This window comes from Tachyglossus aculeatus, chromosome 5, assembly GCF_015852505.1.
Source record: "Tachyglossus aculeatus isolate mTacAcu1 chromosome 5, mTacAcu1.pri, whole genome shotgun sequence".
Taxonomy (NCBI): Eukaryota; Metazoa; Chordata; class Mammalia; order Monotremata; family Tachyglossidae; genus Tachyglossus; species Tachyglossus aculeatus.
In genome coordinates, this window is record NC_052070.1 from 22,791,497 (window position 1) to 22,812,753 (window position 21,257).

General features: G+C 47.4%; 1 protein-coding gene across 6 annotated transcripts in view; it reads left to right on the top strand.

Annotated features, from left to right (window-relative positions):
* Positions 1 to 21,257, top strand: part of LDLRAD4 (low density lipoprotein receptor class A domain containing 4) — a 420,524-nt gene that overhangs the window by 156,745 nt on the left and 242,522 nt on the right. For 5 of the 6 annotated variants that reach the window (XM_038746173.1, XM_038746179.1, XM_038746175.1 and 2 more), the window contains one exon: positions 12,732 to 13,188. In XM_038746173.1, the coding sequence (XP_038602101.1) occupies positions 13,149 to 13,188 (40 nt within the window). In that variant the 5' untranslated portion in view covers positions 12,732 to 13,148. Of the gene's footprint in view, positions 1 to 1,968; positions 1,992 to 12,731; positions 13,189 to 21,257 lie in introns of those variants that run through there. The other variant, XM_038746177.1, reaches the window with a different exon arrangement.

Sequence of the window (21,257 nt, forward strand, 5' to 3'; positions counted from 1 at the left end):
TTTTCTGTCCAGCAGACTGTGGTTAGGATCTTCCAAGCAACAGAGAGGAATGAGGTAGCCTGGTCATTTCTGCAGAGAACAACTCCCTTATTCTTCTTTGATGATGACAACCACACTCGGTTGATAAAATGCCAGGGTCCTTTGAAGAGAACCCCTCCAAAGCTGTTATTCACGCATTACACTGCCCCAGAATCAAAAGTGTAACCTCCCTCCACCTGCTCCAGTATCCCAACATAGTTACCTGAAGAACGAACTGCTATAACAACCTGGGTTGGAAGGACCTGGGTTCTAAACCCCCCTCTGCCACTTGTCTGCTCTGTGACCTTGGACGAATCACTTCACTTCTCCGTGCCTTTGTCACTTCATCTGTAAAACGGAGATTAAGACTGCAATCCCTATGTGGGACGGGGACTGTATCCAACCTGATTATCTTGTATCTAACCCAGCCCAGTGCATGGTAAATATTAAGCACTTAACAAATGCCATTAAAAAATTAAGGGGTCATTCATCCCAAAGTAATGCCGTAGAGGTGGTAGTTGAGGCCTTGGGAGTGATGAGAAGAGATTGCTGAAGGTGTAAGTATAAAGTGAGAAAAGAAGGAAACCCTAAACAGAGCCCTGAGGGCCACTCACAGTTAGGGAATGGGAGGTGAAAAGGGAGTCAGTGAAAGAAACTGAGGAGGAGAGGTAGGAGGAGAACCTGGTGAGAAGTGTCAGTAAAACCAAGATTGGATAGATTGGATCGTATTACCAGAAGAGAATGGTCAGTGGTATTGAAGGTGGCTGAAAGGATTAAAGAGGATTAGGCCAGGGAAGACCCATTCACTTTGGCCAGGAGCGGGTCACTGAGGATGATGGAGTGCAGTCTTAGTTGAATGAAGCAGGCGGAAGCCAGATTGTAGGATGTTGACAGATCTTCCCACAGGAGGCTGGTCTACCCTACCACTGCAGGATCTTTGGGGATGCCAGCTGAATCTCCAGCTTCTCTTTCCCTTCAGGCAGCATGGAGATGACTAGCTGGCTCTCCCAAGTATCCTGCATACATATTTTCCTGACCTGTCTCTGCTCTCTCCCTTCACCTTCCAAGTCAGTCAGAGAGGATTGTGATCAGGTCGAGGCTCCTGGTTGACCCGACAGTTTGCCTTTCATGACCCCCCATAACTTCCCAGTATGGTCCCTGGGTCATGTTGAAAAGCTTTTGGCCTCCAACAGCTTGGTGTGTGTTCTTTCCCCATCTCCTCCCTCTTTTGCGTGGGCGTTGGGTCAGTAGGTGGACCGAAGCTGGGTGATCAGTTTGTTTCCTTACCTGTAAAATGAAGATTAAATCCTACTCCCTTCTACTTAGTCTGTGAGCCCCAAGTGGACAGGGACTGTGACCAACCTGATTATCTTGTATCTACCCCAGCACTTAGTACAATGCTTGGCACATAGTGAATGCTTAACAAGCACCATCATTATTAGTTGCACAGATGAGAATCTGAATTCTGTGGCGGAGATGAGCGTCACGGATTTTTTTCTGTCAGGGCTCTGTCTGTTGGCATTGAGGGCTATCAAGCCTGGGGTGCATTCTGCAACTCTTCTAGGCTAGCGGAGATCATGGCGAAGATTGTGCCACTTCCCACAGGGAAATGCCAGGAGACAGAGTAAGGAGAAGCGGGCATGGAGTCTAAGTAGGAGGGAGGAGTTCCCTCCTCTCTTTTGGTGGGTCAGCTCCGCTGGGAGCTCTCCTTTCCCCAAAGCCAGAACTCCCTGAGGGAACTCCTTGGTGGGAGGAGGCAGGAGGACCAGTGGCTCCTACAGACCCAGCCAGGAGGCTCAGGGCTGAGAGAGACAGAAATCCCCCAGCTCCGGTCCCTTCCCCTCCCCTTCTGGTTACCATGGAAACAGATTGCGGAAAACTGGGCCTGGTGCTATCTTTACCCTGGATTTGGCGGTCTGACGTCGGTTTCCATGGGAACGGGAAGAGAAGGGAATGGATGGAGCACTTTCAAGGTACAGGGGCTGCCAGCTCTGAGCTGCAAAACCCATTTGGTGAAGAGCCCCCTAGATGGGAGGGGATTGGCTGGGCTGTGGAGGTGGCTGGGGTCACAGCTGTGGGATCGATTTGGGGAACGGGGAGGGAAAGGTAGTCCTCAATATCCCTGCCTCACTACTCTTGACACATCCTCCAGATAAGCCATGTTTCAGGTGCTGTACAACTTTGCTCTTCTTTCTGGTCTGGTTAAGTTTGAAATTCATGCTTTTAGCCAAGGAAGTGGCCTGTGGGAGGGCAAGATAGTTTTGGGGCCCTGGTGGGGGATGTTTTGAGGCCTGGTTCCAGGCCCTGGGCCTAGGCCTGGGGGAAGCCTTGTGAAGAAAGTCAGAAATGAAGCAAGTGACGGTTGTACTCTCCAGACGAGGGGTTTGGGAGCGAGGTAGCCGGTCCCTGAGGGCCTTCCTTGTACTACCCAGGTAGCTTCTTTATCCCGAAGATTGATCCAAGGCTTGCCTGCTCCCCTACCCAGCAGATGACCCAGATGCTTAGCCCCAGTTTCTGAACTGGGGTGGGCACCTGCCAGAGGCATCCCCACCAGTAAGCTCATTTTGGCCAGGGGACATGTCTGCTAATTCTAGTGTACTCTCCCAAGTGCTTAGTACAGTGCTCTGCTCATTAGTAAGTGCTCAGTAAATATTGTTGATTGATCGATTGATTGATAGCTAGGCTCATGGCTGCACCCGTACTAGGGTAAAGAAGCAGCTAGGACCTGGGGCATTAGAGCAGTCAGTCTTGGCTACTCATCTAAGCCATGGACCAGGCAGGGAATTCCCTGGACCTCCCCTAAAAGAGGGCCTGGTGTAGGTATAGCCAACGGATCTTCTTTCCTTCCTTCAATCAATCAACTAATCTGTAGTGTTTACTATGTACAGAGCGCTGTACTAGGTGCTTGGGAGAATACAGTGCAACTGAATTAGCAGACACATTCCTTGCCCATAATGAGTTTGCAGTCTAGATTCCTTCCTGTTGACCCAGCCCAACAGCCCTGCTGCCAGAGGCTGTGGGCAGTTTCAGTGAAAACAAAGAAGCTTTACCAGTAATTTACCGGTCAGGGTGAGGGTAGTGAGGTGAGTCACTCCCTGTCTCCCTCCCAACCCCCTTGCAGGCACTTGCTCCCATGGCAGCCTCCCATGCCAGAGAAATCATCTTCCATAGGGGACAGGGAGTAGCATGGAACAGGCCGAAAGGAGAGGCTGCAGAAGGAAGAAGGACTAAAACAAGTGAATTCTGAAATGATTGGAAAGACATCCTTAATTATGGTATTTGTTAAGCACTTACTACGGGCCAAACTCTGGGGTAGATACAAGATAATCAGGTTAATCACAGTCCCTGCCCCATATGGGGTTCACAGCCTAAGGGGGAGGGGAAACAGGTATTTCATCCCTATTTTACAGCTGAGGTAACTGAGACCCAGAGAAGTGAAGTGACTTGCCCCAAATCATGCAGGAGGGAAGTGGAGGAGCTGGGATTAAAATCCAGATCCTTTGACCCACAGGTCAGTGCTCTTTCCATTAGGCCACACTAGAGAAGCAGCGTGGCTCAATGGAAAGAGCACGGGTTTGGGAGTCAGAGGTCATGGGTTCTAATCCCAGCTCCGCCACTTGTCAGCTGTGTGACTTTGGGAAAGTCACTTAACTTCTCTGGCCCTCAGTGACCTCATCTGTAAAATGGGGATGAAGACTGTGAGCCCCACGTGGGACAACCTGATTACCTTGTATCCTCCCCAGCACTTAGAACAGTGCTTTGCACTTAGTAAGCGCTTAACAAATGCCATCATCATTATTATTATTACTTCTCTACGGCAACTCTTTATCTGAGTTTCAGGGCCCCACTGTTAGGAATTCCAAACCAGGTCCAAGCTTAATGTGGGAAGGGAACATATCTACCAACTCTGTTATAGTGTACTGTCCCAAGCGCTTACTGCACACAGTAAGCGCTCAAGAAATATGATGGATTGATTGATCCCTTCCTGCACCGTCGGATGTGAAATCCACATCTGGGGTGGACAGAAAGGACCAGGACTGTTAAGATCCGGGCCATGGAGGAACCCAAAGTTTGACTCCTGGTGACCTAGGAATCGTTCAGCAGAGAGGTAATGATTTACTCTCGAGGCAGAAAGATCCACCCAGGCCAATGCTTCCCTAATCATTTCCTCAGCCAATTCCCCACCACAATCCAAATGAAATCGATTCCTGCAGAAGCTGATCCAACACAGCCAAGGTTAAGCAAACAAACCATCCCCTGGGCTGCAGAAGGTTTGCTGGGTTTACTCTTGTTTTTGGAGACGGCCACTTCTGGATCGTCCGGGTCATCAGCCACAGTTCCCCGCGCTCCTGATGGCCGGTGCCTTTGGCGGTCTGGACACCGGCGGCTCTGCCTGTCTTGGCGTCAGCACGTTCCCAAAGCAGACGTTTCTGGGGAGTCCGAGTTCAGTCTGCGTTGGATTCGTGTCATTCCATCAACTCAGTAATAGGGGGCCTTTCCCCTAAATTCCTTGCACTCTTGAACAGCTGCTGTTCGTGACAGATGCACTTTCTCAGCTCTGACTGATGCAGCCTTCCAGGAAGATGTGAAACCCTACCAGTGTTTCCGCACTCCAGGGACCGCTCGTTAGATGGCTCAGAGGGCCTACTTCTCCCAAATACAGTTTCCCTTTCTGTATGTAACTGTACTACAGAGAGCTGGTTTGGCCAGCCGCTTGGACCGTGTAATTAGGCCGTAAGCATCTCGAGGGCAGGAACCGAGTGCCTTTTCATCGATCGTCTTCTCCCCGAGGTCCAATATGTTGCTCTGCCTTCTCGGGGTGCTCAGTGAATACCACGGGGAGGCTCTTGGAAAAGTGCGGGACTAGGTATCAAGAGATCTGGGTTCTAGTCCTGGCTCTGCCACTTGCTTGCTGCGTGAACTTCGAAAAGGCACTTAGCCTCATTGTGCCTCAGTTTCTTCATTCGTGAAAAAAATTAGGATAAATTGTAGTTGTCCTTAGCTTAGACTGTGAGCCCCGAGTGGGCCAGTGGCTGTGTCCAATCTGATTATTTTATATAAAGTACCCACCCCAGCATTTAATTCAGTCTCATCTGCTGTGACCCCGCCCACCAGCTGAGTTGCTCACATATCAGAAAGAAGGGGATTCTCTTGTCACACCCCGAGAAGTCACCACTTGGGCAGACTTTCCACCAAACAGCAACATTTTTAACCCCACCAATTTCTGTAACTCCCAGATAGTTATACCTTAAAGGCATTTCAGCTGATTAGCAGAAAGGCACCGTGGCATCCATTGTGAACAGTGCTTTAGGGCTGCACACAGTAAGCACTCAATAAATACGATTGACTGATTGATTGATTTAGGGCTGATACAAACTATGGCATGGTGGATGCCCCTTTTGCTTCTTTTTTATGGTATTTGTTGAGCATTTACTATGTGCGGGACACTGTACTAAGCTCTGGAGTTGGTACAAAGTAATCAAGTTGGACACAGTCCATATCCCACATGGGGCTCACAGTCATAATCCCCATTTTCCAGATGAGGGAAATGAGGCCCAGAGAAGTCAAGTGACTTGCGCAAGGTCACACAGGAGACGGGCGGCAGAGCCAAGATTAGAACTCAGGTCCTTCTGACTTCGAGGCCATGCTCTATCCACTAGGCCACACTGCTTCTCTTCCCTCCTTTCCTTCCTCTTCCCACCCGAAAAGGTGTCCAGGTTTTCAGTCATCTTATAACCCTCCCTACAAGAAATCTTTCTGTTGCAAGTACTGGGCGACTGGGAAATGGTGGGGAAAGGCAGGCAGGGTTCAGGGCAGACCTGACTCACCCCTCACTCTCCTTCACCTGCTCTCCCCTCAGCCTGTTTGGCCCCAGGACTTGTCTCTGTATTTGTTATTGAAGCAGCTGGGAGTCAGAAGGATCTGGGTTCTAATCTACCTCTTGACTGCTCTGTGGCCTTGGGCAAGTCACCTAATTTCTCTATGCCTCAGTTACCTCATCTGGAAAATGGAGATTAAGACTGCAAGCCCCATGTGGGAGAGGAACCATGTCCAACCTGATTAGGAGAAGTAACGTGGCTCAGTGGAAAGAGCCTGGGCTTTGGAGTCAGAGGTCATGGGTTCAAATTCCGGCTCTGCCAATTGTCAGCTGTGTGACTTTGGGCAAGTCACTTAACTACTCTGTGCCTCAGTTACCTCATCTGTAAAATGGGGATTAAGACTGTGAGCCCCCTGTGGGACAACCTGATCACCGTGTAACCTCCCCAGAGCTTAGAACAGTGCTTTGCACATAGTAAGCACTTAATAAGTGCCATTATTATTATTATTATTAGCTTGTATCTACCCCAGGGCTTAATACAGAGCCTGGCACAAAATAAACGCCTTAATAAATACATTAAAAAAAAGTAAGGCTGGCTCCAATCCCCTCAGTGTTAAGGGTGTGAGAGACACACACTGTTTTAGTTAAATAAAAAAAAAAATGCTGGCTTTGCGGTTTTTCCTGGTCAACGCCCCTTATTAATAGTAATAGAACTTATTAAATGCTTACTATGTGCAGAGCACTATGGGGAGTGTGGCCGGAAAAAGAAGAGTTCTTTCCTCGGCTACCGAATTTGGAAGGGATAGCCCAAGGACGGCGTTTCCTCCGAGGAGAAATTTTGAGAAAATGGCAGCTTCAAAGGCCAAAAGAGAGAAAGAGTGGAGGCTTAGGTGGGCGCAGTTGCTCGGCGCATCTGTTGCCAACACGGGCAAACGCACAGTTAGCTTTGGGCTTCTGGAACAATGGAACTTGATGACTAGTACTCAGTGGTTTGTTCCCATGGGGAGTGTCAGTTGCTTTTATTGTTAATCTGTTTTATTAACTTTTAGAGTGCCTGCAACCTGAGCCCAATAATTTTCCCTCTCTCAAGAATATTGTGCAAAATGATTTTTGGTGGAAAGACCCTCCCCTACAGGGATGGTTTACCCATAGCTTATTGCACAATCAGTCAGTCAATCCGTGAAATTTATTGAGTGTTTACTGTGTACAGAGCACTATACTGAGTGCTTCGGAGAATGTAATACAATGAAATCGGTAGGCCCTTTCTGTGCTCACGAGGAGCAGACAGAAGAAAGCAATGGAACTAGATGGAGCGGATGCATTATTTTTGAAATAAATCTGGGAGGGGAAAAGGCCCGGGGAAACACTGCAGTTTCTCTGTGTCCTCCTAAGGTTGGAGTTAAGGTGAAAACGCAAATGTGCTTTTCTCACCGCTGTGACACACTGACAATAGTTCATTTGTTCTTCAAATGCTCATTTTGACATTGCTTTCTTACCTCTCCACCCCAACCACACTCCATACCAAATACCTCCCCCACACATTCTCATTAGCTCGTTTCCTGTGGGAGAGGAGGCATTTTAGATATCAGGGGACAAATTCATGCTTTGATTTGTATCTCTGGAGAAATTTGTTTCAACCGGAGCAAGGAGTGATTGAAAAGCCGTAGAATAAAGTGCTTGGCCACTCTTCAGGGTCAGATGGTGGGGTCACCGTTCATCCCAGAAAGGGAAATGGAGGATGGTTCATTCGGAACAACAAAAAAAGACTTTGGGTATACTTTCAGGGAACAAAACCCACCTCACAAGCACTGGTTCTGAGGGAATGAAAAGCAAAGCAGCAGCTTTCTGGGATTCTGCAGAAGGGAAAAGACCCATGTACCATTTGATTGGGTTTTTGAGTTGACCTAGATTTTTGGACCTGAGCACCATAGTTGTTCCTGTCTTTGGAGAGGAAGCCAGCAAGCAGGTAATTGCACTAGCTGCTCAACCGCTAGCACTCTGAAGGATTGAAAAGGGCTCTGATCTTACCAATCAGTCATTTGATCAGTATTCATTCATTCATTCAATCGTATTTATTGAGCGCTTACTGCGTGCAGTGCACTGTAGCACATGTTGAGCGCCTATTCTAGGAGGCACACCGTACTAACCACTGGGGAGAGGACATTATTGTTAAAGAGTCCAGGAGAGTTACCCTCACTTGCCCCGCCCCTCACTCAGAATTCACTTAAGGTTCCCGGGGGCTTGCAGCAAGCGGCCTAGGTTTCCCTGGATGCTGGATTGGAGCTGCTTTCCTATGCCACAGGGTAGCCAGGTGCTGGGCCCCTTGGATCCCTGGTCTGTCTTCCCCTGGGAAGTGGCAATCCGAACCTGGTTTCCCCTGGAAGTAGCACACTCAGGGTATGATGCAGAATGGTTGGTCCCCTGGGCTTCTGTGTTGATTGAAAACAGTTCATATAAATTCTTAGGGATTTTTCCTGAGGAACTGCAAGGTCGAGAATCCCCAAGAATTTATTTTAAATTTCATAAGGAAACATGGACAGCTGTGCCCCCACCCTCCACCTTGTGGTCTTCTCTTCTGCTGTCATCCTCTCCGCTGTCCTTCCTTTCCTTTGTCTCCCCCTCCACTGTCAGCCCCAGCACTCTTTCTCTCCCCATCGTCCATCTCCCCCTCTTCTGCCTTCTCTCCATTCCACTGTCTCCCCTCTGCTGTCTTCCCCTCCGCCATCTCCCACCCTCTGTCTCCCTCCTGTCATCTCCCTCCTGCCACTCCTCACCACTGTCTCCCACATTGTCTCTCCCCTCCACTATTTTCCCTTCCACCATCTTCCCCCAACTCTCTCTCTGTCCCTATCCCCCACCCACTCTTCTTCCTCCACCTCTATCACCTGCCCCCTTGTCATCTCCCCCTCCTACATCTCTCCCCCACTGTCTCTCCCCTCTCGCCATCTCACCCACCCCCTGCCACCATGGTTCACCCAGCAGGAAGACCTCGCTCTCTTCTCCTTGGATGATGATACATCACAGCTCCGACCTAGGCTCTGACCCAGAATCCCTTAGGGTAGTACTTTGATGAGTTCAAAGAGATGTGGTTTCACCACTCCGTCTTGTCACTGCATATTTCAATCACAGATTTTCCATTCTGTACCCACACCTTAGGGTGGGGTAATCGTGTGGAACACAGAAATTTATAAATGGAAATATACCAAAAAAAAAAATCCCATCAGACCCAAATAACATGCTGAGCTTTTAAGTTACTTTGCTCAAGCCTCAAGCCAGCCTGCTCTCCAGAAAGCTGAACGCAAAGCTGAAGACGTGGAGGGCTTTGGGCGCAGTGGGCTCAGATGGTCAGTCAGTCTGGTTCCCCCCATGTGGTTATGGATGGGGTGAGGCTTAGAGGGGTAAACTGCGGGATGCGCAGGTTTTCCCCATTTCCTAGTGTTACAGTCAGGCGTAGAGTTATAGTTTCTCAGCCCATGTCCTCTAGCCTTCTTCATGGAAAATAGTTTGCTGCCTTCAAGTCAGTGCTCCTGGAGACCTGAAAAGGGTCATGCAGCTTTGTCCCTTTCAAAGTGTCTGGTTTCAGTTATTTTCCACTGCAAATGTTCCAAGATGGTCAAAATGTATTTTCCCCTTTTTCTTTCTTAATTGGGGTGGGAGAGAGATGGGTGGAGGTGTCACTCCAAAGTGATTAACCCGGAAGGTGGCCCCCACCTCTGATGACCTTTCTTACATTTTACTCAATCTGATTTTGCCACTCGAGCATCTCCTAGGTAACTGGCCCATAGCCAAAGAAACAGGCTGTAGACAGAGAAAGGAACAAAAACGAAATCCTTACGGTGTTTACACTTTGGGAAGGAGGATCCTTCAATTATTTAAAACTTTTCTTTGAAGAAGCTGGTTTTGAAGAATGGTGTTTCGCTTCTCCTTGGTCTCTGTGTTCAGTCTGCGATCTTAATCTTGCACCACAGCTGAGAGGTCTGTCTCGTAAAGTGAAACATTTGTGGAAATTGTAGCCCATCGAATGTGCTAAGGTTTTCATATCTGAGGGCTATTGTTGTCGTGGAGTTTGCCCAAGTCTGCATGGGCAAGTCTCCATGCTCACCGATTCCACATCATATTTGGTTAGGTTTGTGGTGTTCACGGTTTAAAATGCCCCTTCCTATGGGGGTGTTTTTCCATTTGCTGTTCATTTCCTTAGTAACGGTCGGGTCACACTGTTATGGGAGGGGCTTGGTGACACTCACAAGTTCAATATTGAATTAATTTATTCCCTGGTGAGACCTGCCGGCCCAAATAGAGTAAGAGTCTCTCTCTCTGGGTGCATAGGTGATGGAGTGGGCTCCGGGGTTAGGAATGGGAAGGCGTGAGCTTGGGGATCAGCAGAGCTTCTCTGATTTTGGGTAAGTCAACTCTCTTGCTCTCTCTCTCTCTCTCTCTCTCTCTCTCTCTCTCTCAAATGCACGCACACATACACACATACATACAATTTCATTTTCTTTCCGTGTCTCAGTTTCTGTACAAGGCTCTCTCTTTCTCCTTCACTCTCCTCCTCTTTCCTTCTCCCTCTCTCTAGTGCTCACCCCTCCCTTCTTTTTTTTGCTCCCCTGCCCCTATTTCCTGACTTCTCTCCCTCCTCCCAACTCCTCTCCCTTGTCCCACTGTAGACCATCTCTGAGGGGCTTGGCAAGACTGCCGCATTAATGGAATATTAATATTTGGGAACACCTTCTGATTCTTGGAGAAATGTACAGTCTGGGCTGTCTGTTTATACTAAGGTTTAAAGACATCCTATCTGGGGAGCTTTGACCTCAGATTTACAGGGGAATTTAGTCCTGAGAGATTAACAAAGACCAGCACACCCCATTCAGGGTATTCTAGTTTAGACTGGTTTTGAAGAAATCAACACTTTAGCGGTTGTTTTCCCGGACCTCACCCGTATCTGAGAGAGCTAACGTAGTAGTCCTGTGTGACAAAGATGATCAGAACAGACAAGATGAAAACATTGAGTGACTAAAACCTGCCACATAAATCTGGACCTCCTGATCCCCACATTCTCTGTTTATGCTTATAAGGATGGGGACCAGGTTCATTGGTAGTGGAGTGTGTAGACAAGAGAAAAAACAAGGAAAACCAAGTTCAAAGTGGATTAGCCTAGTTGAATTCAACTCTCACGGTGGATCACATGCAACTGACACATGCAGCTACACCTGAGAACTGCCTCTTTGTCTCCTGCATCTGTCCAGAGCTTATGGCTCCCATTCTGAAAACTTCTGGGACAGTTAGTCTCTTCTGAGAGGCTTAGGAAAATCATCTGGTTGCAACCTTTTATGGAAGAAAAACGTTTGGAGAAGTGGAGAGGTGATGGTAACACAAAAGGAAAAAATTAAGTGGTTTTTTTTATTATGTGGTTTTTTTTAACCTTCTGCCACCCACTCCCCACCCCCGGTTTTCCCACAGACATGTGAATTATGAGATATATGAGAGTTGAGAAACTCTGAAGCAATGTAGTGCATTTTTAAAAGACAGAATAGAAATTGACTTTGAAACAGCCACTTGAAAATGGGGGAAGATGTTGTGCCAGAATTCCTGGGGGAAAGGGGCGAAAGTGAATATAGAATTGGTCAAGGAAACCTTGGGCATTGCAACTACTTACCACTACCAAAAAAGATTTAGCTTATTCTTGGGACAGGTGCTTTAAAGGAGTTCAGGCTCCTCTTTGAGAGTTGGTTTTAGATCTTTCTGGGGTATGAGGCTGTCTGTGTATTTATTTGGGTGAGAGAAATGGAAGGGTCGTAGCAAAACGTTTTATTTAATGTGGAGGAAGTGATTAACGAATCCATTTCTAAATTAAACCCTCCCTTTTCTTACTTTGTTTTTCACTGCATTGTTGAGAATCTGATCGGACACATTTTTTTTCCACCCATCCAATCGCCACATAAATTTTGATCTATTCTGCGATCCTTCAAAACAAAATTCTCTTCCAGGCAAGCCGCCTTCCCTCTTCCAGGAACTCTGGAGAGCAGCTGGAGAAATAGTTTTTGACCCTGCTGGATTGGTGAAAACCCTCTGAGTATTCCAGAGACATTTGACAGCCCTCTGGAGCTCACATATGGCTTCTGGACCTCAGGCCCAACCAGCACAGAATAGAGGTCGAAGGCCTCTCAGCTGTTTTGTTTCCAGGGATGCAGGCAACTCTCTGAGCATTATGCCTCTTCCCTATGAGAGGACTGGGGTTCCTCCTCTGTGCTCCTCTTCTTCCAAGCCCTCTTAAAAAGACAACCTCCTCCAGGAAGCCTTCTCAGTTGATTTACAATACTCCCAGATCTATCTATCCATCCAACAGTCACCTTTAAGTTCCATAACCCTAGCACTTCCCTTCTAGACCGTGAGCCCGTTGTTGGGTGGGGACCGTCTCTATGTGTTGCTGACTTGTACTTCCCAAGCACTTAGTACAGTGCTCTACACACACTAAGCGCTCAATAAATACGATTGAATGAATGAATGAATGAAAAAGGTATATTTTAATTTATTTGTATATTGGTCCAAACAATCACTTATTCAGTGATTCTATCCTGTGATATTAGCCCTACTTCCTCTAATAGTCTTGTAGTTCCTTCAGTTCTACAGTTTATAAATATATTTTGACTGTCTCTAACACTGGACTGTGAGTGAACCTTGAGGATGAAGACCATGGGTCTTGCTTCTGTCATATACCCCCTGGTGTTTACTACAGAGCTTCCCACTCAGTAGGTGCTCAATAAATACCACTGATTGAGCATTGTTGGAGAGCCTTTCTTTGGTGGGGACATCAAGTCCCAGTGGGTGGCTGTGCTTGGGTTTTCTGGTTTAACGCTGGCCCCCGGGAAACATAAATCCCTTCTTTTTCATTTCTCAGTGAGCTGGCCTGAGGGAGAACAGGAGCACGGGCAAGACACAACCAATCACAGCTCAGCTCTGCGAGCACCCGAGAGCCGGGGGAAGGATGGAGGCCACTGAACCGCAGAGTAGGACTAAGCTCTAGACGAAGAAAAGCGTCCTGGTGGGACAGTGGCCTTGGCTTCCAGTTCATCATGGCACAGTCTCCCCGGCAGGACGGCTGACAGGACCACCCTGGGCGAATGCTTCTGGACCTTGGGCTCTGGTTACTCGGGGAAGGACCGGTGGGAACCACACACGAGCGAGGACCGGAAGGGGAAAGAGAAATGGACTCTGAGACGCCAACATGGAAGTCACTTGACAGCCTTCAGCCGGGCGGCTTCCTTCTGTAAGGACAGGTTCAGAGTGGCATCACAAGCTTGGTTGGGAGAACAGCATGCAGGAAGCTGGTTTTCAGGTCACAAACGCTTTCACAGGTGAGCACCTCATTCTGGATGGGAGTGGAGAGTTGGGGAGGGAGGGCGTGGATATAAGATCTGGAACCATGGAATTGAAATTTAACAGGGAGCTGCCCAAGTAATGACTTGGACTGCTTGTTGTTGTTTTTACAATGGAACAGTGTGTCTCTTCCTTCAACTCCCTAAACTTTAATTCAGAGTGAGAGCCTTCACTTTATTTCTTATCCCAAATATCCAGTAATTCCTTTCTTGAAGACAACTGAGACTCCCGTTCCTCAAGTCATTGCATCGGTGGGAGGTGGGGTGGCTGAGAGAGCCTCCAACTTGTACTTCCCAACCGCTTAGTACAGTAAGCACAGTAAGCACCCAATAAATACAATTGAATGAATGAATGAATTCCTTCACAGAATGGGGAACTAGCAGAAAGCAAAATTACTAGCATGTTCCCATCTCTTGTTTCCACCTTCAATTATTTCCTTTAGCTTAAAGTGAGTGGTCCTATTCTTAAACAGGACAGAGTTGCATCCCTTCCTCACTGGCCATAATCCTCTAAGAAACCAGGTCATTGGTGGAAGGGGTTGAAGAGCAACCTGCCAGCCGCAATTTGAGGTTTACCACAAAGTCAGGCTCTAGCGACCATTTTCATTCCCCCTGGGACACTTAAAACTCACATTTTTTTTCCAAGGGCTCAGAATTCAGAGCTGATTCAGGTGTTCTGATTGTAGCATGGGTGGGGATTCTCTGTGCTTGAGTAAATCACTACTTTGTGGGGCACTGTCCCATCATTTGCAGAATTGAGGGGATAATCTGGAAACACCACAGTGACGCGTGGTGCAGAGTTGCAGACTAAAAAAAGGTTGACATCCACGACAACAAGCATCTTAGGTTTTCCTGTGCTCTAGTGCTCTGCAGACAGCAGCTTGTTCTAGAACATGTGGTCACTGTGAGAGGCGATGCTGTGACAGGCTGATTCTTGTATCTCTGTCACACTGGCTCTGCTCCTTCAAGAAGCATCAGCTCCAAACCCGAAAAGAATCAGGGCTTTAGCAGGGGGCTTTTTCCAGGGGTGCTTGTGCTGGGGGGGCATTGGATGCCCTCAGGTCTTCCACTCCCTCTCACAAGAACCTGGGCACTGGAGATGAGAGGACCAGGGGTACTGGTGGGAAGCTGCCTAAGCAGAGCAGATGGAGCACAGGCTTGGGAGTAGGACTGTCATGGGTTCTAATCCTGGCTCTGCCACTTGTCGGCTGATTGGGCAAGTCACTTCAATTCTCTGGGCCTCAGTTTCCTCATTTGTAAAGTGGGGATTGAGACTGTGAGCTCCACGTGGGACAAGGACTGTGTCCAACCCAATTTGCTTTTATCCACCCCAGTGCTCAGTAGAGTGCCTGGGACATAGTAAGTGCTTAGTAGATACCAGAATTATTATTATTAAAGAAACTCTGAAAGGAAAATCAAGGACTGGCTGGAGGGGAGATACAGACTAGGGAAAGAGATGACTGAGACAACTGGGCTTTGACAGTAGTCCTTGCTTCAGTCTCTTTGTGAGCCACTGTTGTGCTGAGAATCTTTTCACCCATCCCCTTAGTACCTGTCACAACTTAACTGTGGGAGTCCCTCAAGGCTCTGTTCCAGATCCCCTTCTATTATCCATCTCTATCCACTCCATTGGAGACGTGACTGTGTCCAATCTGATTTGCTTGTATCCATCCCAGCCCTTTGTACAGTGCCTGGTACACGGTAAGCGCTTAACAAATACCACAATTGTTATTATTATTACTTATCTGTAATTTACTAATTTATATTAATGTCTGTCATCCCCTTTGGACTGTAAGCTTGTTATGGGCAGGGAACATGTCTGCTAATTCTTATTACAAGAGCTTAGAGCTTATTACACTGCTCTGCACATAGTAAGCTCCCAATAGCTATCATGGATTGATTGATTAACTACTGCCCCCTTGCCGACGTCCTTTGCCTCCTGTCTCTCCTTTCTCTAGTCCATACTTCATTCTGCTGCCTGAATCATTTTTCAAAAACCCATTCAGTCCATGTCTCCTCTCTCCTCAAAATTCTCCAGTGGTTGCCCGTCCATCTCTGCATCAGAGAGAAACTTCTTACCGTTGGCTTTAAAGTATTCAATCATCTCTCTCCCTTCTACCTTACCCAGTTAATTAAATACCACAAGCCCACCTATGCGCTTTGGACCTCTAACACCAATCTTCTCACCATTCCTCTAACTCATCTATATCTCTACAGACCCCTTACCCACATCCACCCTTCATCTCTCCCCACTCCTCTCCTCACTTCTCTCCCCATCTTCAAAGTTTTCTCCAAGGGGACTTTCTCTGATTAAGCCATCACTTTCCTGTCTTAGCCATCTCTTCTTGAGTCCATTCCCCTTTAAACACTTAAGCTCATTGCGGGCAGGGCATGAGTCTATTATATTGTAGTCTCCCAAGTGCTTAGTACAGGGCTCTGCACCCAGTAAGTGCTCAATAAATATGATCGACTGAATGAATTTTCACTTCCATCCTAGCCCCACAACACTTGCGTATATATAATAATGATGGCATTTATTAATAGCTTACTATGTGCAAAGTACTGTTCTAAGTGCTGGGGAGGTTAGAAGGTGGTCAGGTTGTCCTACGGAGGGCTCACAGTCTTCATCCCCATTTTACAGATGAGGGAACTGAGGCACAGAGAAGTTAAGTGACTTGCCCAAAGTCACACAGCCGACAATTGGCAGAGCTGGGATTTGAACCCCTGACCTCTGACTCCAAAGCCCGTGCTCTTTCCACTGAGCCACTCTGTCTCTACTGTATTTTCGTTGCTGTCTTCCCCTCTAGACTGTAAGCTCCTTGTTGGCAAGAATTGTGTTTACCCACTCTTGTGTACCATGCTTTCCCAACTCTACTGTGCACACAGTAAGTGCTCAATAAATGCCACTGGTTGATTGATCATCTATTGAGAATTGTCTGTTGGCAAAGTGAATCTGTATTCTCTCTTCTGTTCTCTCTTCTCTTTCATCATGGGAAAGCACAGTTGTCCCTGGTGAGAGCCGAGCGCCTGCCAGGGTGATATGGGGTAATGTTTACCTGCTTTAGAGGTGTATTATGAGAATTAACATATGTTTGTTAAGCTCTTTGCAATCCTGTGATGGAAAGGCCAAATAAGTGCAAAGTATTATGATGTTAATATTATACTTGGGCATGTAGCAACTGCGTCTACCAAGTTCACCGGTTTGTCATTTTAACCAGTCTGTCTGCCTGGTCGGGGTTTATTGAGGCATTACTGAAGCTGGTTAGACTTCCCCAAGATAAGCTCTCTTGTAAAAACAATCCCCAAATGACTCTGAGCAGAGGGAAATGGGTAGGTTTCCAAAGTGAGTCAGTCCTCCATCTGAAGGGTTGTAATTCTGATAAAGACTCCGATTGACCCTCTCCTCACAGGTAAATAGGGAGGGGCCTACAACTAGATTAATGGGGATAGGTAAGTCCCAGTTCCCCCCTCCTTCCAGACACCCCCCAAGTCCGGCAGCCCTCACCCCCAACATCCAGTTACCTGTGAGGAGATCTTTCTGGAGATCAGTTCGCTAATGCCAGTTGAGTGTAAATCATATGTAAGAGTCCTATTGAATCTGATCCAAGAATTTTATCCCTTACATGGAGCAATCAATCAGACTTAGTGGCTGAGGGAATAGAGGTTATTTAATGAGGAGAAGAGAAAGCCGAGGGGTGACCTGACTCTTTTCAAGCGCAGGAAGACAAGCCTGCGGAGGGAGACGGCCAGCTGTTCTTCATTGCCCCTAATGTCAAAAGAGGAGGCAGTGACTTGAACTATGACTGACAGAGTTTGGTCCCTCTGCACAGATTCTGCTAAACTCTCCTTCTTTGCTTTTCCTCCTCCCCTCCCCTGCCACCACTCAGAGGTATTCAGAAATAGCCCAGAAACCTCCTTGTCTGGATGTTTTTGGTGCATGAAATTGATTGGGCCCTAAAAGAAGTCATGCTGCAAGACCAATAGGAGTTTTAGTAAGAAGTGAAATGAAAATTCCTATCACTGATATTGAATATGGCAGACCCCCAGGCTTTCTGCCATCAGAATCAATATATCAGTCGATCAATTATAACACTGGCTGAGTACTTACCATGTGGCAAACCACTGTACTAAGCCTTAGAACAATGGATGGATTCTTTATTCAGACACAGTCCTTGGGTTTTACAGTCCGTAGTGGAGCAAGGGCATAGAACAGCAAAAAAAAAAGAAAGAATCGAAGATAAGCAAGAAGCTTCATCATTTTGAATTTTCTAAACTGAAAAATTTTTCTCATCGGGATTCCACTCAGGCAGGATTCCTCCTCCCTTCTCGTCTACTCTGCCCGCTTCTTATCCTGTGACTGCCACCCACCCTGTCCTCCTCTGAACTGGGACTTCCCTTCTTGGCAGGTCTGTCCCGGTAAGGGGGCACGGTGCTCCTTTGTCACCGGGCCTGTCCCTCTGCCACCTTCCTTGCCTCCTAACAAAGTTTTTTTCACATCCAGGATATGTCTCTGCCTTCTCCAGCTGACCCTCTGGCCCACCCCTGTTGTCCTCGGGGACAGCAGCAAAGGTGCTGGGTTTGGATGCCCTGTGAATGGCATGGACCACCAACTCAGTACTGAGTTTTAAACCTCAGCAGTTGAAGCCAGGTTCACTCACGGGCTGCTAGTCCCCCACGTCCCAGGGAACAGGAAGGAGGAAGAAAGTGCATCTTTTCTTCAAAAACTCAAGCCTGGGCAGGCTGCATGCTATGCCGTCTCTGTGGAGCACAAGAGAGGGAGCAAAGGTGACCCACATGATAGGGTCGTGGGCCTGCCAACTGCCCCCTCGGCTTCCCGGTGAAGGCTGGTCCTGGGGCGGGGCGGGGCGGGCCGAGGCTGGTGGTGAGGCTGCCCTTTATGAAGGAAGGCAGAATCAAGTGGGACAGCGGGTCTAGATTAATCATGAAACATGGCCCTTGCCCAGATCTCTGAGCCCTGGCCCAGGGGCCCGGATTACAGGGTTGACGGTTAACGGCGATCAAGGCAGGAAGAGCAGGAATGGACTGGGGGTCTCCCCGCCAGGCATGCCCCACAAGCCCAGACTTTACCCAGCAAACAGAAGCTCAGGCTTAGTCCTAGTGGGGGACTGAGGTGTTCAAAGGGTCCCGGCCTCCTCCCCTGCTGCCTCCGGCTGAGGCCAGAAAGAATGCACCGAGAGGGGGTACAGAGAGACCACATTCTTCGCATTGAAAGATGGGCACTGTGGCTAGTAGCCCTTTGAGCACAGAACCCTGCCTTCTGCTCTTATTTTATGCTCCCAAAGCACTTACTCTTGTGCTCTGCTTGCAGCAGGGCCTCAGTTAGTGCTGGCTGCTGACCCCAGTGTCCGTGAGGCCTCGGGGAAAGAGCAAGGGACTGGGAGTCAGAAGAGCTGCGTTCTAGTCCCAGCTCTGCCCTTGACTGTTGTGTGACCTTGGACAAGTCACTTAACTTCTCTGAGCCTCAGTTTCCTCATCCGTAGAATGGGGATAAAATGTCTGTTCTCCCTCACTCTTGGACTGTGAATTCATTCATTCAGTCACATTTATTGAGCGCTTACTGTGTGCAGAGCACTGTACTAAGCACTTGGGAAGTATAAGTCGGCAACATATAGAGACGGCCCCTACCCAATAACGGGCTCACAGTCTAGAAGGGGGAGACAGACAACAAAACAAAACGTGGAGACAGGTGTCAATCCCATGGTAACACTGAGTCTCATATGATGATCTTGTATTTATCCTGATGCTTGGCACATGGTAAGTGCTGAATAAATACTGTTATTACTGTTGTCATGTGCAACAGGGCTTAGAAGGAACAGCATGGGCCTGAGAGTTAGAGGAACTGAGTTCTAATCCCAGCTTTGCCACTTGTCTGCTGTGAGACCTTGGGCAAGTCATTTCATTTCTCTGTGCCTCAGTTTCCTCTTCTGTAAAATGTGGATTAAGACTGTGAGTCCCACTTGGGAAGAGACTGTGTCCAACCTGATCGGCTTGTATTTACTCCAGTGCTTAGTACAGTACCTGGCACAAAGTGAGCACTTAGAAGCGGCATGGCTCAGTGGAAAAGAGCACGGGCTTTGGAGTCAGAGATCATGGGTTCAAATCCCGGCTCTGCCAACTGTCAGCTGTGTGACTTAGGGCAAGTCACTTCACTTCTCTGTGCCTCAGTTACCTCATCTGTGAAATGGGGATTAAAACTGTGAGCCCCCGTGGGACAACTTGATCACCTTGTAACCTCCCCCAGCACTTAGAGCAGTGCTTTGCACATAGTAAGCGCTTAACAAATGCCATCATCATCACTTAGCAGATATCATTTAAATAAATAAAAAAGTCCTTCACTCCTTTTCTGTCTTGATGTCCCTACTGGGCTAGGGAGATAGCACACCTGAATGACTAGAAATGGACATTGGGAAGAAATATGAAAATCTGGAGTAGTTCATGAAGATATAATTAGATCCCTGATTTAGTTCTCTCCACTCCAGATTGTTCATGGTAAAAAAAATGGATCAAGGGGAAGGAGTTAAGGGCTTAAGTAATCGTCTCGCCTGTCTGGCATCTGTCTCATTCATTTCATTGCTCATTTACACCTTGAACCAAAGTGTGGGATCATCTGTGAATTTCATTGATCCCCATATTGCTGTAACCCGTGGCTGTGTATAATTGGCATGTCCGGTTAACTTTTTCATTTCCTAATTTTTTCTTAACTGCTTTCAAGTCCCTTGAGAGTAAGGGAACGCTTTTGTTTTATTTATTTGGCTGGATGCATCACCTTTCTAAACGAGAACATTTTTGGATTCTCCAATGGTTTTACGGTAGAAAAAAGGAGCTCTCTTACTGAGTGGAGATCTGTTATTAAAAGAAAATCCATATTTAGAAGGTAAACACTGCCCAAATGAATGGTTTTTTTTTTCCAAGCTAACCTCTGTGCCTTCTTAGTGCTGAGATGGCTTTGGTCAGTGGGGGTTGGCCACTGACCCTATCCCCACCCTGTATTTCCTATCACTGTAGACAACACTGTTTATTTATATTAATGTCTGTCTGCCCCTCTAGACTCTAAACTCACTGTGGGTAGGGAATGTGAGCCCTCTGTTGGGTAGGGACCATCTCTATATGTTGCCAACTTGTACTTCCCAAGCACTTAGTACAGTGCTCTGCATACAGTAAGCGCTCAATAAATACGATTGAATGAATGAATGAATGCCTGTCCACCTGTGCAGGAGCTCCTGTTTGAATATTTTGGTGGGAGAGCAGGAGAGGGAAGGAGAGAGACAGAAAGAATATAAAGATGCAAGGTTGATATCCACCTAACTCCTCTCAGCAGGTTCTTTTAATGATCCTTCCAATTCAAGCCAGTTTACCTGGAATGTAATATAATGTCAAACCGTATGTTACCAATCAATAGTATTTATTCAGTCATGCATTCATTCAATCTTATTTATTGAGTGCTTACTGTGTGCGGAGCACTGTACTAAGTGCTTGAGAGAGTACAACAATAAACAGACATGTTTCCTGCCCACAACGAGCTTACAGTCTACACATTAGTAGTTACCGAGTGCGTACTCTATGCTCAGCACTGTGCCAAGAACAACTTGGGAGAATACAGGAGAGTTAGTAGCCCTGATTCCTGCCTTCAAAGAACAGTGGTGCCCAGTTGAAAGAGCATCATCCTGGGAGTCAGAGGACCTGGGTTCTCATTCAGTGCTTAGAACAGTGCTCAGCACTTAGAACAGTGCTTGGCACACAGTAAGCCCTTAACAACTGCCATCATTATTATCCTGGTTCTGCCACATGTCTTTCCTTTCCTGTACAATGGGGATTAAATATCTGTTCTATCCCACCCCTTTTAGACTGTAAGCCCCCTTTGGGACATGGACGTCGTGTGATCTGCCTATACTGTACCTACCCTACCACTGAGTACAGTGTTCGTGGCCAGAGGGGACGCTTAACAAATGTCACCCTTCATATTAACGTTATTATTATTACAATCTAGTGGGAGAGATGAACACTAAAACAACCTGCCTCTGTGAAAG